This window comes from Antechinus flavipes, chromosome 2, assembly GCF_016432865.1.
Source record: "Antechinus flavipes isolate AdamAnt ecotype Samford, QLD, Australia chromosome 2, AdamAnt_v2, whole genome shotgun sequence".
In the NCBI taxonomy this organism is placed as follows: domain Eukaryota; kingdom Metazoa; phylum Chordata; class Mammalia; order Dasyuromorphia; family Dasyuridae; genus Antechinus; species Antechinus flavipes.
The window spans coordinates 324,775,324-324,791,392 of NC_067399.1; the positions used below are offsets into that span (position 1 = coordinate 324,775,324).

At 31.4% G+C, this 16,069-nt stretch overlaps 1 protein-coding gene and 1 non-coding gene across 4 annotated transcripts in view; both read right to left on the minus strand.

The window, feature by feature from the left end:
- Positions 1-303: 303 nt before the first annotated feature.
- PRPF39 (pre-mRNA processing factor 39) overlaps positions 304-16,069 on the minus strand; it is a 45,470-nt gene continuing 29,704 nt past the window's right edge. For all 3 annotated transcript variants that reach the window (XM_051977698.1, XM_051977699.1, XM_051977700.1), the window contains 10 exons: positions 15,771-15,938; positions 14,126-14,291; positions 13,104-13,211; positions 12,459-12,623; positions 12,018-12,144; positions 11,615-11,883; positions 10,244-10,428; positions 2,296-2,370; positions 1,655-1,775; positions 304-1,015 (listed from right to left, as the gene is read on the minus strand). In XM_051977698.1, coding sequence (XP_051833658.1) covers positions 959-1,015; positions 1,655-1,775; positions 2,296-2,370; positions 10,244-10,428; positions 11,615-11,883; positions 12,018-12,144; positions 12,459-12,623; positions 13,104-13,211; positions 14,126-14,291; positions 15,771-15,938 — 1,441 coding nt within the window. In that variant the 3' untranslated portion in view covers positions 304-958. The remainder of the gene's footprint in view (positions 1,016-1,654; positions 1,776-2,295; positions 2,371-10,243; positions 10,429-11,614; positions 11,884-12,017; positions 12,145-12,458; positions 12,624-13,103; positions 13,212-14,125; positions 14,292-15,770; positions 15,939-16,069) is intronic.
- LOC127552703 (small nucleolar RNA SNORD127) lies at positions 11,467-11,553 on the minus strand. Its single transcript, XR_007951555.1, has one exon. It is a non-coding gene; the product is annotated as a small nucleolar RNA SNORD127 (small nucleolar RNA).

Genomic DNA, 16,069 nt, shown 5'->3' on the forward strand with positions numbered 1-16,069 from the left:
GGGCACAGTTTTTCTTGCTGGTTGTAAATAATATACACATTGAAAGATTTTGAGTGCTCAGAAGTCAGTGGCTAAAGAGTTGAGGATCTAGGTTTAAGTCCCCCTCTGAATGTGACAAAGGCAAACCCTCTTTACAGGTTTACATTGTATACCTGTATACAATCAAGATTATGCAAGGAGCAGAGTTTTTTGGCATTTAAAAGAAAAATGAATAAATATCAAAAGTCTCACCCACCTTGTAGCCTGCTTTAATTGGCACAAGTTTAAATTTCTAGAATATGGTTAAAAAAAAATCATAAGCAATTGTTATAGAAGTCCTTGTTTTATTATGAAAATGATCAGTTTGATCAAAAAAGTCTGCTCACAAGTTATACATAAACATTCTACATACAAAAGTCTATGTGAAGCAGCATATTTTTAATGAATTTCACTTTTAAAGGGATGCAAATATTTTGACATTTTATCACTTACGAATATCCATTTAAGGATTAGTTCTTTATATTTCTACAAGTAAATGCAATGTCACAACAAGGACAATTGGAACATGACCTGGACACCATCTTTTTAATTTCAAAGTTTGAAATAATTTTTGATAAGATGAGGTGAAGACATGTTAAATAACCAGCCCTTACATATATTCAGAATTACTTGCTCTACTGACATGACTCTTGTCAGTTTTTTTTTTTTCTCCTTAAGGCTACTAGACTTTGTTTCAAATATGTTTAGAGAATTCTAGACCACTTAATGCAAAAATTAAAAAAAAAAATTTCCTCAAAAAGTAATAAACAGTATGTTATTTGCTATTCAGTGAAATATTGTCCCAATGTTACATGTGAACAGGGAAGACAAGTTTATCAAATATTACCAAATTATGTTTTGTTCATACCCCTCATTTAAAAAAAGTTTTTGTTTCCCCCCAGACAATAGCAATTATGAAATATTAAAATGCTTTTTTTCATCAAGTCGGAGGGGGAGGATAATACTGTCCATAATTCCAGGGATTCTGGTAATTGTACTGTAAAGAAAAAAAACAAATTAGCAGTTTAGAATTAGAATCTGGAAATTCATCAAAATTAGGTAATTTTTAAGTTAAGGAAAAACTTTCACTTCACAAGTCTGAGGACATAGAAAACTCCCAGCACAGCAGTACTAGAATCAGATACTTTTACTCCTAATTCAATGATCATAAAATAAATACCCTAATAATTAGCTGTGGCTCTAAAAGCCCAAAACATTTAGCAAAGGAAGCTTGGAATCGGGAACAGGATCTACTATACAATCAAGATGTAAGGAGCAGGGTTTTTAAGTGTCTGGCTCCTATAGTGACTCATGAGCAAATCATAAATGTCCTAAAGAGTTGATGGGAGACGTAGGACATTTATACATGGCTTGCAATCTGCATTATTTACAGCAAGTTTCTACATTTATTAAGCTTTTATTATATGCTAGGCACTGTAGTATCTACACTATACTAATATCCTCTTATGACAAAAAATATTAAATAATGCCTCCCCTCTTCCCCCAGGAAGTTTACAGTACATAAGTACATAGGTCATTGACATTGCCATGTGTAAAAAGTCAGTGGCAAAAATAAAAAGTTTAGAGAAATTAGATCATATGTAAAAAGCCCCAAATCTGAATGTTTTATACTTACTTGATACCAGGCACTATAATTATATGCAGCTTGGTTAGCTTGGATATCTCCATCAATTAATTGAGTAGATGCTAAAGCTGCATCTTCTGTGTGTACTTTTTTTTCATCTGGCTCTTCTGCGCTATTTAAGACAAACAAAAATACTTATTAGTATTTCAAAATTCTGGTCAGGAAGACCATGGAATTGTTTCCATTAAGCACACCCAAATATTTCACCAAGTTTAAATCTGCATAAGAGTCTTTTTTGCTTTCATTGAAAAACTGATTTGTCTATGTAGACTTTGTCTTTTAAAATCTTTTTTCTGTGATCAGAAAAAGAATTAACTTTTGAACCAAAAAGAGAAGGTGGGATAATTTATATGAGAACTGACATTCCCAATTTAAGCATATTCACAAGACCATAGATTTAAAGTTAGAAGAGATTTTTTTTTAATCCTGTCATTTAAGAGGTAAGAAAACTGAAACAGGTTGAATTCCCTAGGGTTATAAAGGTAGCAAAATATCAAAGGCAAGATTTGAATCTAGGTCTTGAGTCCAAATTCAGTGGTTTATGGGTTAAAAATAATCTTTAGAAATGTCTAAGTATTTCTTCAAGTTAATCCACTTTAATGAACTATCTTAATCTTATACGTGTAACATACCCATTTTCAGCTTTCCTTTTTAAAGAATCTTGTTCTTTCAAAAGTATCTGATGTTCATCATAAGCATCCAGAAGCCTGAATAGAAAAAAATGCATTAATGTTTGTTCCATACTTTAAACTATAAAATGATGCAAATAATTATTTTTTTCAAGAAAATGTGTATTTGCTATTTCAAAAATGAAAGTTTTTTAAGGTTTATAACAGTAATGTAAATTTATTTTTTAGTAAGAAAAAACCAAAGGTAAATGAAAACCAAAGTTTTCAACTTGAATTAACTTATTAACATCGTCTTTCTTTGAACTTTTAAGGATTCCTTTACATTTCAAGTAAATGTTACCAAACTTGATATTTTCTATGAAAGGATTTTCATAAAACAAATTCCATGGAATTTATTAGCATGGGTTAAATAAAACTGAATGCCCAGCTTAATTTTGCATTATAATCTGTTATTTGTAACAAGATTTCTGGCAAAATCTACAAATTCAATCCATTTGATGAGAGAAATCCTACCTTAAATTTTAAAAATTATTTCCATGATTAAGTACAAGTATTGATTTTTTAAAAAATAGCTTTAATCAAAAAAAAATTCAAACTCATTATTAGTCATAAGAGAATATATTTTTAAAATGCACAGCCAAGAAAAATTTTTACCCAAGTCATATTTTAAAAATTATATTATTTTTGCAGAAATACAAGCTGGACAATGATGTGTTTTACTTTCATTTCTTTAAATGGCTGATGTACATTCACCTAAAATAATCAGTAAATATAGCCCTGAGGAATTATGGGTATTGAATTCAGAAAAGGCACCAGTTTAGATTTTTTTCTAGCAAAGCAAAAACTGGCAGATCCTATCATGTTGAAAAGACTTTTAATTATGCCCTTGGTTCCAGATTTCTGTCAATTTTCTGAGGATCAGAAAAAATATTCAGGCAACCATATTATCATGAATTGTTTGGTCAAAATACCACATTTATGAGGCCCTCTTTTATTCATTTTCTACCTGTGTAAGCTTCAACAGGGTACTATGGGTCTCAATTTCTTCATCTGTAAAATGTGAGGATTGAATTAGTGCGAAATGGTTGAGAAAAGGAAAGACTTTAAAAATAAACTTTTTAAAGACCATCTATACATATTAGCTACTAGTAGACTAAGAAATCATTATTTCAAGAATTTTCAAAGTCCTGGCTCAGGCCAGATTTTTATCCACCATATAATAAGCGTTGTCTCTTATTTCCAGTCTCCAATAAATTTTGGCCCATATGTTCTAATTGTCTTTATAGTGATATTTTCAAAATCTCATTATTACTGAAATAAGACAGACAATTTTGCCCATTGAAATGGTAATGTTTGTTGCTTTCGGACCCATGTAAAAACACCTCTGACAAAGCCTTTTATTTGCCTCCATGAGAAAAATCTGAATCATTCTTAAATTATATGCCACGTTCCTTTTGAATTATTTCTTTTATACTGTAAATGTTTGGGGGGGGGCGGAGGGATTCCCTATCTTCAGGTCAAATTTTTATTTTTTCTTACTCAATAGATCTGTGATCAGAATTTAGAAATTTCTAATAGCTTTTTAGTAGAATCTCTGGGGTTTTCTAGGTATACCATCATATCATCTGCAAAGAGTGATAGTTTGGTTTCCTCATTGCCTACTCTAATTCCTTTAATCTCTTTCTCGACTCTTATTGCAGAGGCTAGTGTTTCTAATACAATATTGAATAATAATGGTGATAGTGGGCAACCTTGCTTCACTCCAGATCTTACTGGGAAAGGTTCCAGTTTTTCCCCATTGCATATGATGCTTACTGAAGGTTTAAAATATATGCTCCTAACTATTTTAAGGAAAAGTCCTTTTATTCCTATGCTCTCAAGTGTTTTTATTAGGAATGGCTGTTGGATTTTATCAAATGCTTTTTCTGCATCTATTGAGATGATCATATGGTTTTTGTTTGGTTGGTTGTTGATATAGTCAATTATGTTAATAGTTTTCCTAATATTGAACCAGCCCTGCATTCCTGGTATAAATCCTACTTGGTCATAGTGTATTATCCTGGGGATGATTTTCTGTAATCTTTTTGCTAATATTTTATTTAAGATTTTAGCATCAATGTTCATTAGGGAGATTGGTCTATAATTTTCTTTCTCTGTTTTCAGCCTACCTGGTTTAGGTATCAGTACCATATCTATGTCATAAAAGGAGTTTGGTAGGACTCCTTCAATCCCTACCAGAATTTAGAAATTTCTAACATAGAATGCAGCACATCAATGCTTGTAACATCAAAAGTGCTGTACATGTTCATATCCTTTTAAGTTGACCAAGGGGGAAGCATTTAATTTCTATATATTCCAGCTTCTTAAAACTGTGATATTGTGATCCCATATGGTGTCTTGTAACTGAACTACAAAATTATTATTATGACTGTTATTTGTATATCATATATATATATATATAATATATATATATAAATTTCTCAGGTGAAAAGGGGTAGTGGGTGGAAAAAAATTTAAGAAAATGTAGAATTCTTCCTCGCTTTCTTCTGATATTCTGAGAGCCTGTGTCATTTCTCGCCTTTACCACAAGCATTTAGTTGCCTAAAGACGTTTTACACCTTTCTTCAAAATTCCTCACTATGTTGCAATCTACTCACATCGTTTGTGTGATTGGTAACTCATTTTCATTTTCAAAATTTTTTTGATGAGTATTGTGTTTCTTGTCTTGAGGCCAAATACCAACACTATTAAAGTGCTAGTCTTTATTTAAAAAAAAAAAAAAAAGACCCTAAGTTTTCATGGGAAACCTGGATTTATGAAAAGAGCATTTTGATTTCCCAAATTAAACAGAGCAACATAGCAGCCTGCTTTTCTCTTCACATTCAATTCTATCCATCTGAACTGTCTGTCACACACATACAGTAGTGGATAAACTCTATAGGTTGTGCAAACAAATGCCTTTTGTAAACTGGGCATAGACATTTTTCATCCACTTAAATCTTTACCTTGAGCATGATCTGCTTGATGTCCTAGGCTGGACAATCTCACCATCCTCACAGAACCCCTATGGTGCAAAGCAATTTTGGCAAATCTATATCTTGTATTTCTTTTATGCCTTGCCTGATGTTTATGATAAGGTTATTTTAGAGTTATTTCTGTTCGATCTTTCAGGAAGTGAACACTGTAGAAATATTCATAAGATAATTTTTGTAAAAAGAGCCTTCCTAGTGTGGTTGGTTTTTCTTTAAATCCATCAATGACACACAGTGATTGTGTTTTTGTGTTCTTTGTTTTTACTTATTAATTGGTAAAGATGTGAATCTACTATTCTCCATTAATATCTTCAATAAAATCAAGTATGCCCTCATTCATATAAAAATCTCAGGAAGATTCTGGGAGAGAGATATAGTTTTATTCTCTTAATTGCCTTTTTTAGTGGCACTAAAGTCTGATTTATCTTTTCTCCATGCCTTTGGAATGTTTTCACCTTATATATTCTGTGACATCTTCACAAATTGATGAAAGTACAATAACAATATCAGTTGTATACTTATTTTTGATATTGTATTACTTGTTTAAATAATATTAAATTGTTTCAATTGTATGTCACTCTTATTTTCCTTTATTTGAAAAAATTAAATCCGAATACATTTCTGACTATAAAGTAAACTCTGTGATACTCCTACACTCATAACAAGTTAGTTTTTTTTCTGTTTGAAAATATACCTTATTGTGGTCTTTACGAGTATTAGTATTCATGATTTCCGGCATCTATCCATTTTTTTTGGGGGGAGAGGAGAAATTGTATCAAAGGTAAGACTTCTGTAATCTATAAGGTTTAATTAGTCTTTTCAACCCGTCTTTCTGAACTATTATTTTTTTCATATTTCTTCCACTTTTCTACTGAAATCAAGTATGAAGAATGGTATATGTTGAATTAATCTATGAGTCTTATCAAGTTTTTTATAGATTTTCTTTAGTTCTTGACTCATAACTAATATTGATGCATAATCAATGTTGAGAATAAGGATCTCTCCAAAGTGTTTTTGTTTATCTGGATTATATTTATAGACATTTACCATATTGGAAATAAAAACTACTTTTGAATTTGGAGACCTTCTAAAAGGGTTTCAGAGATCCCCAGGATTCTCTCGACCATACTTTGAGAACCACTGGTATAGGGAATTTCTTTTGTATTAGTGCAAGTCAGGCCAATCCCTTTAACTTAAAGAGCTGGCTAATAGCTTTATTACACAGATATAGTAAAACATGCATTTTTTTGTACACCACACCTATCTATATCTATTTAGAACTTACACCAGACACTAAGCATACTATGAATGTTGAAATACTTATCTTTAGGAAGCTAATATTCTCTATCAGAGGAGAAAGCATGTTCATAACATATAAAAATATTTATCAAGGTGATTTGGTGAAACAAGCACAAAGCTGGGTAAGGGAATCAAGAGGGATTTTACGTAGAATGTAATATTAGTAGAATTCTGAAAGGGAAAGGCATTTCAATATGCAGAAATGAGAAAGAAGCACATTTCATGCATAGAGATCAGCTGATGCTTATAAGATATGGTCACAGATGATGGAGGTCCTTAACTAGAAGACCTCTTCTAGTTGAAGTAAAAACTAATGGGGATCCAAGAGGAAACAGCCAATGGCTAATTTAATGGATATACTTAGGCTAAGCTAAGAGAGAGTGAGAAGTCAAGAGTGACACTGAAGACTAGAAGGATAGTGATGTCCTAGAAAGAAATAATTATGAAAGAAAAAGGGAATAATGGGGGGAGGGATGATAGGATATTTTACACATGCTAAGTTTCTTATATCTCATACATAGCTAGCTAGCTGGTGATATGGGAACTGGAATTTAAAAAACTGATTTAGGATAAATGGATGGGGGACTCCCCAGAATAGAGATAACAAACCCATTGGAGCTAAAGAGGTCACCAAGAGTGTATTTAAAGAGAAAGGTGAGTCCAAAAGATCATTTGAGATATACCCAAAGGTAAAGGGCATCATATGGATGATGAGACTAACGAATGGAAGGGAACGTGCTGGAAGAACATTATTTTTCTGGGATACTACATGGTAGCAAAAGCAAATAGGGATTGGACTACTTAATGAACATCCCAAAAGTGTTTAGTGTTGTTTTAAGGTATTTATGTTGTATTTAAGCTAAAATGGCACTAAGACTTCTGGGACATCCTGTACTACTAGTCTCTTCTAGCTCTAAATCTATGAATTTCTTTCTAGGATAAGGTATGGTGGAAGTCTGAACCCCACCTCCATATTGGCAATGGACCAATGAAAGAAAATCTCACACTGATCACATCCAAGGACATATGAAAGCATTAAAAAAAAAAATCAATTAAATATTTATTGAGCTTCTATTCTAGGTGCTGAGTGCCAAGGAAACAAAAACAAAGTAAAAATTAAAGACATTAAGCTAATTTCCCTGAACAAGATGAAGATTTTTATCAGGTAAACAGTTTCTATTTAAATAAAAGGATGAAACCATCAATTTTAAAGCAAGGATAAACTTCACTAAGTTTAAATTAAGACCTAATGGGATAGCTAGATGGTAGATAGAGCACCAGTCCTGGAGTCAGGAGGACCTGAATTCAGACAGGCCTCAACACTTACTAGCTGGGTGACCCTGGTCAAGTCACTTAACCCCAACTGTCTAGTCAAAAAATCAAATCAAATTTTTAAAAATCTAGCTGTCAGAAAATTTGACACATGCTAATATACATATTATTTTAAGTATTCTTTTAAAATGCAAATTTTGAAATGAATAGTTACTAATAAAACAAACTTCACAAATTAATTAAATTTTTACTAATTTCCTTTTTTTAAAGAACCTTCACAAACATCAGGAAACATGATGAACATTTTTATGTACAAAGAACAGAAACAAAAGACTATACAAAACCATGAATCTGCTAAAGATGTTTTTCTTTTAAAAGTAATATTAAATATGGCTGTACTAAAATTGCTTCTGTCCTCTGAAAGTCCTTCTGATCAGTTTCATCTCTAAACTATAACATTAACATATTATTAAAGTCAATGGCATTTGTTTTTTTTTTTTTTTTTTTTTTTTTTGGACACAATTTGTCATTTCACTGGTATAGGTTAACTCCTTCCAAAATAATTTCCTCTACCAATGAAAACCTATAACATTCTGTAATGCAGAGGGGACACTAAGTTAAATAACTTGCTTAATTCACTATCAGATCCAGAGCTCTTGAATCCATGGAAATTCTCCATCTACTTGTATATTGTGCTACTTGTAAGACTTCAATTCATTTTTTTTAATTGAAACTTTATTTTCAAAACATATGCAAGGATAATTTTTCAATACTGACCCTTGCAAAACCTTGTATACCGTTTTTCCCTCCTCTTCCCCCACTCTCTCCCCTAGTTGGCAAGTAATCCAATATATGTTAAACATGGTTAAAATATATGTGGTAAATCCAATATAGGTACACATATTTATACAATTATCACACTGCACAAGAAAAATCAGATCAAAAAGGAAAAATAAAAGGAAATAAAATTCAGGCAAACAACCAAGTAAAAATGCTATGTTGTGATCCACACTCAGTTCCTACAGTCTTCTCTCTGGGTGTAGATGGCTCTCATAAGATTTCACTTTAAAACTGGAAAAGTTCTGCATTTTCTTTCTTCAAAATATCCCAAGAGTTCCTCTTTATTCCCAACTTCAGGACAGTTCTAATCACTAATTACTCCATTACTAGAAAAACCTAAAAATCATTAACAATAGTCTCTCCTGGCTATAACAGCTCCTATTAGGTGCTACAAATTTCAAATGGCTTCCCAATGTCTTCAAAAACTCTTAAATCTGATTTTTAAGACCTTACAATGAGTAAATGTGGACATTACACCTAACCAATTGCATCTCCCACTTAAGTAACAAAAACAAAAACAAACAAACCCCCCACAAAAACGCTTCACTTGAATGAGGCTTTCCTTAATGATCATAAATTTAAACAAATTTATTCCTACCTCTTTCTAATAGAGAAGGACCTTCTTCCTAAGCACCTTCAAAATAAATTCATGTTGCTTTCCCTTAACCTTCATTTTGGTTCTTAAATATCAAAGAAAATATGTTAAAACTCTCTGTTTCATGTGTGCATGCACTTAACTTTGGAGCAATTCCTTATACTGTATTGTTTTTTTTTCCCTCTTCTCATGGTCTAAGAGTACCAAAGAGGGAAGAGACATTTAATTATTTGAGTTTAGTCATCATTTCAAAAAAAAAAAAAAATGCCATTCTCATTAAAAAATTCCACTTAAAAAGGCAAACAGATAATATGTAGCCACTAGTAACATTCCATTCCAATTCCCAGGGGCAGATGATGAAAACTACCATAGCATCCTCTGACGGTCCCTAAAAGCTCTAAAAGGTCTAATACAGCCAATTATACTAGTCTTTTCATTAATGTAATTTCATCGATAATTAAACAATGATCCCTTCTTCCTGGGTTGCTTGGAAAACTTTAGCAAGAGAATTGACTTGGGAAATTGAGGATTCAGAAGTTTAGAGACATTAAATCTTCATCTTTAAGATTACTTAAAAAAAAAAAATAGGTACAAGGTGTAAAAAAAAAACAGAAACAAAAACAAATAAGTAATACAGGAAGAAAGTGATACATTTTCCCTTAGTTAAAAGCATCCAGTAGGATCTAATTTTCATTTGAATTTTTAAGGGCACAATAAATTTTTAAAAATCAGAAACAAAATTATCACTGATATATATATATGTATATATATATTCCTTGACTTTTAGTGTGGAGGGTTTTTTTAATGCTTAATTTAGAAGGAAATACATTCAAAACTATATAGATGTTTAAATTTTTCTTAGATGTCAATGTTCATTCACTCATCTTTCAAATAAATGGCAGATTTGTCTTACTTGTTCACATCAGAACCAAAATCTTCTAGAAATTCCACTTTTCGTTGAGAAAATGTAATTCTCATCTTAATAGGCAATGAACCATGTATAGCTTTGTCAAAACAGGTGAGGATATTGTCTTCATTTTGTTTGAGGTCTCCACTATATTCCATTTCAAGTAAATTAAGGTACAATTTTGTGTTCTCCTATAGAAAAATAAACACCAATAACATTATCTGTCTAAAATATAAACACAGAATGACAGAAATTAATACCATTCAGTAATAATTAGAATGGTATTATTTTACATAAATACATTACAACAAAATTTATATAAATAACGTATAAAGTCAGGGAACAGGGAGAGATCAAGAACACTTACATACACAGAAAATTAAGAACATGAAAAGTAATGTGCAGAGCAGACTAGTCACAAATATGAGACTTGGAAAAGGCTTGTGTAGGAAGTAATGTGTGGGTAAATATGAAATCAAACTTTAAATGCGAGGGAATAAATTTCTATTTTCTCCTTGAGGCAATTATAAAGGAGCCATGGAAGTTTACCAAGTAGCAGTTGAAATAGTTGGACTAATTCTTTTGCACTGAAGTAGTTATACATAGAATGGTTTGGAGAGATGAGATAAACTGAGGTAGAACAATGAGGAAGCTACCGCAATAGGAATGAAGTGATGAAGCAGGAAAAACAAGTTCCCACTCTCCAGAAATATATTCAAAATTATACAGTGTAATAAAAATTGTTCTATGCGGGAAAATATAAACTTTAGCATACAATTACACCACATGTGAGTGTATATACATACATATACATAGTGTTCTCAAAAACTGCCTTTTGCTTTAAAATCAATAATTATTATTTTTGCTGCCAAAGTACTTAAAGATGGGTAAACATTTGAAGTTCCATCTCTGCCTACACTTTTATTTTTCTTTTTTCCGTAATTGGTTTCTCGACTCATGATTTGAATATTAACATATGACGAAGTTTATTTTATATAGGTGCTTATATGTACTTTAATAGTAACCAGATCTCTAATTTTGCTGGTATAAGAAAATATCAGGTGAATAAATTCCCCCTAATTCTCTAGAGACTGGCATTTGCCCCAAAACTGGAAGTCTAAAGAAATGCCCATAGGTTAAGTAAAATAAGGGTCACAGAGCCTGGATGACTAAGGTAGGAGTCCAGGCCAAGACTTCTTGACTCAATATCAGCTTTCTAAAAACAAGAATGGCAACATCAGCTTAGAGGGACTGGTGTCTCCATGTAGTAATATGATCTATTACATACAGACCACAACCTGTCATCATTGTTGCCAATATGGTCAAATATTAGCTTATTAGCCTATCTCAAAATCTGAAATATGTAGAAACACATACTTTGTCTCTCTCAATGGCTTCCAAGAGTACTTTTCTGGATTTTGAAAGGTTCTTCTGTATCTTGAAAAGATGTCGGGCTAATTTTATAGCATAAAATGAGGATTCATTATTTGATTTGGCATTCTTAACAGCATCCTGAAGCAAGTGCTCAGCTTCTTCCATATTTCCATGCCGTCTCTCTAAACTTACTCTTCTCAAGCGAACCATTGCCAGTCCTAGAACACATTCTTCAAATGTTCTTAGAATGCTTCTTGCTTCATTAATATTACCTAGAGGTATCAAGTAAATGAACAATATTTTTAAAAAGTCTTTTACCACAGCATTCCCCCATCCTTTTGATTTGACAATGGAACTTTTACTTTAAATTATAAATAAAATTTCAACTGATGTTGCAAATTCTTACCCTGCTGTTCTTCAAAAGCAGCCCATAGCATGTGAACCATGGGTTTCTTTGGAAGATGGATAGTGCAAGCCCTGCTGTAGACATGTCTCACTCCTTCGATACTATGGTTTTCCATGTACTTGGCATACTACACACAGAAACAGAGTAAACACTGAATAATTTATGATTGAGTAGGCCATTAAATACATTTCAGAACAATAAAATTCTATTTTTAAACCCATTCAGCACCTTTATTGAACCACTAGACTAGTTTCTGTAAGGAAGGACGAAGAGAGGCAACGAGGTTGGCATATGCAGCAGTCAAATCTGGTTGCAAGCAGACCATCTCCTAATGCAACAGATATAGTTACATGAACAACATTCGACAGAGGTACAAAAAAGGTTAGTCACTAGATCAATGTTTATAATCTATTAAAATTCATTAACATGTAATATTCTCACCTTAATCCAAAAGTCCTCATAGAGGGCACATGATATGACACATCTTTCAAAGAGAACCACAACACGTTCATGAGTTCCATTTTCAATTTCAAATTCTAAGTATTCCTTCCAATTTTTCAGTTGTGCTTTTTCCAATGGTTTCACATGGAAATAAGGTCTTTTAATCTGAAATTCAAAAAAATAGCAAAGCAGTGCAAACATGCCAATATTGTTTACACAGAAATATCACATGTGAATTTGACAATATAAATTAAATACTGGCCCAAAAAGGCAGACAATAGTCTAAATTTTTTGATTTAATAATCCGTGTACTTGGTATAATGCCTATGAGGCACATGAATGCATTCTAAAATATCTATTTAAAATATGCAGCTATACCATCATATAATATGATCTCATTCAACAAGAAACACTAATACTACCTGATTTATTATTCTGAGAATTCTAATAAAATCTTGATTGACTCATGGTATCTACTGGAATTTAAATAAACTATTTCAATGAGGTTTATATTTAGAATAGATCAAGATAATTATTATCCTAATTAAGATAGTAGGTATGTTGTTTTTATTTCCTAGGTACAACAGAAAAAACAAAACAGAAAGTCAAGTTTCAAAACATATGAATTTCAAAAAAAGAACTTACACCTTCTTCAAAGGTCCACCTTTTGCTAACCTCATGCTCATTATAATTAAACATTTCTTGATGAATCTCAATGATTCTATGTCTCATGTTTTCTATTTCAGTGATCAGCTTAGGAAAGAAAAAAAAAAAAAAGGAAAGTTAAAAAAAAATATCAACAGATTTCAATTTATACCAGCTTGCTTGATCTCAGAATTATAAAATTCTAAACTATGACTGGTTCCACAGACAGAATATCAATGTGAAAATTCAACCCATATGGGATTCAGAAAAATACTATTTTTGCATTTCTGAAAGTTCCTAGGTTGTATATTATTATCAAGAAATTCTTTTGTTTTCTTTAAAAGGTCAAATTTATCTATGTTAAATTAACTCAAAACACCTATTCCTATAAACAAACTAAATAAATCACATTCAAACCTAATAGTTGCAGCTGAGGAATTAGTATTTTCCTTTAAGAGAAGTTAAAGACTTGCTATTTTAATCACTTCATTTTCAAAATTAGAACTGATTGGTAAAGGGACAGTTTATAATTCAATATATCACATCTACAATGAAGAATGTGCAAAGAGCTTATCATATAAGGGAAGAACTTTGATGTGACTTTTTAAATTACCTTTGCTGAAGAGACCTAACTGAGTTTCAATTGATAAATGATGGACAGAAGCAGCTACACCCAAAAAAAGAACACTGGAAAACGAATGTGAACTATTTGCATTTTTGTTTTTCTTCCCAGGTTATTTTTACCTTCTGAATCCAAGTCTCCCTGTGCAACAAGAGAACTGTTCGGTTCTGCAAACATATATTGTATCTAGGATATACTGCAACATATCTAACATATATAGGACTGCTTGCCATCAAGGAGAGGGGTGGAGGGAGGGAGGGGAAAAATCGGAACAGAAGCAAGTGCAAGGGATAATGTTGTAAAAAAATTACTCTGGCATGGATTCTGTCAATATAAAGTTATTATAAAATAAAATTAAAATTAAAATTAAAAAAAAAAACAAACAAACAAAAAAAGTTACCTTTGCTGGGTCAGTTATATCTTCAATTCCAGATGGTAAATCATCACCAGGAGGACCATCATCACCACTGTGTCCATTTACAGAAGCCAGTTCTCTTCGTAGCTGAATAAATTGCTCACTAGTTAGAAGATCTCTAGGCAAGTTATTCTGTATATGTTCTTTAAACCTAGAAGATTCAATAGTATCTATTAAACATTTCAAAGACCCTACTCATTTTATTCTTTTAGAATTAAGATGTGCTGACTTTCTAATGTTTCAGAATTTTAAAAAGAAAGTCTGATTAAACATGAATATATTCAAGGAAATTATTACAAAAACAGAAAAACCTAGTAATCAGAGATAAAAACATAAAAGTATAATTTAGTGTTTTCCTTTAAGTATTACACAGTATGGCCAATATTTATTTGTATAAATGATATAAATCAAATATAAATTTGATTTCGCTTTTGTTGTATACTTTAAAAAAATACTCAGATGGATCTTTATCTCACAAATATTAGACTTCTTTAGAAAAATTGAAGTCAAGTTAAGATTTTTTATAATTCTTAAAAATATTTATTTAGTAAATTCAGAAGTGAAAAGATTCCCTGGGGAAAGCCAACTAGAACATTTTTATCATATGCCCTCCACAAATTAAAAATCAAGATAAAAACATGGAGAAAATGGATTCACATTACAAAATAAATGAATAATCAAATAATTACTATATATAAATGTTTAGTTGTTCAGTCACTTTTCATTCGTATCTGACTTTTCATGATCCCCTTTGGAGTTTTCTTCGTAATTATTGGAATGGTTTCTCATGGAAATAACTTGACCAGGATTACTTAAGGTCAGATTTGACTTTAGGAATGAATCTTCTTGATTTCAGATCCAGCACTCTATCCACTGTCCTATCCAGCTACCCACAGAAATGCTATACAAGCTAAATGTAACACACATGTCTATGTGCAGTATACTGTTGAAATTAGGTTATTTGCCTAAAATAATATTTCATTTTATGTAGAGATTTCCATTTAAAAAGCATAACTTATTTGATGTTTGTCATGAAGAATCTTGTTTTAGTAAATATAATAGCAGTCTAACTTCCTTGCTTATGCTGACAAATACCTATCACAATGTTTTGATGACATCCGAAATATAATTCTTCTGAATAAAAGTGTCATATTAAGGGTATATTTAGCAAAAGAGATAAAAGCCTCCTAACTACTTGACTCTTCATTTACCAATCACAATATATTTCTTAGCCAGGGGAGAAGACCCAAAGAAGAGATATACAAATCTATACCTATATAAATACTGTATCAAGACAAATACCAGCACTAAAAGGAGAAAAATTTGGATAGCTTCTTCATATATAATTTATCAATAACATATCCAGATCATGCTTTTTTATTTGAAAAATGAAAAAAGATTTTGCAATCAATCAATTCAATTATCTTGAAAGTGCTTCTGACCAGCTTTAAAAAGTTAACTATTAATTACAGAATTTTAAAAAGTTGTTTCAAAGTCATATTAGTGATTAACAGCCAAGATCCAGGGTCTTCTGATTCAAAATCCAGTAATATTTCTACGACAATACACTGTAAAGATACTATTCAAGACTGTTACGAATTGTTTTAAAATCCTTTATTTTTCTACTTACCTCTGGAAATGATGACTATAGAGCTGTGTTGGAATACCAAGAATACGATCATATATAGTTGTCACTTCTCTCAGATTTCCCTGTTCATTTTCCCAGTTTATGTACATTTCCCATAATCTATCAGATCGGAAATCTGTTCCTGCAGCTAAAACAGCATGCTCGAAAGTTCTGAAAAATTAAATTATTTCTAAATTTATCTGTAATGAAATCATTTTATAATTATTTCACAATCTTATAAGTTAATCCTGATGCTAAGATTTACTTTAAGCTAAATCTTATGTAATTTAAAAAATGTTAAA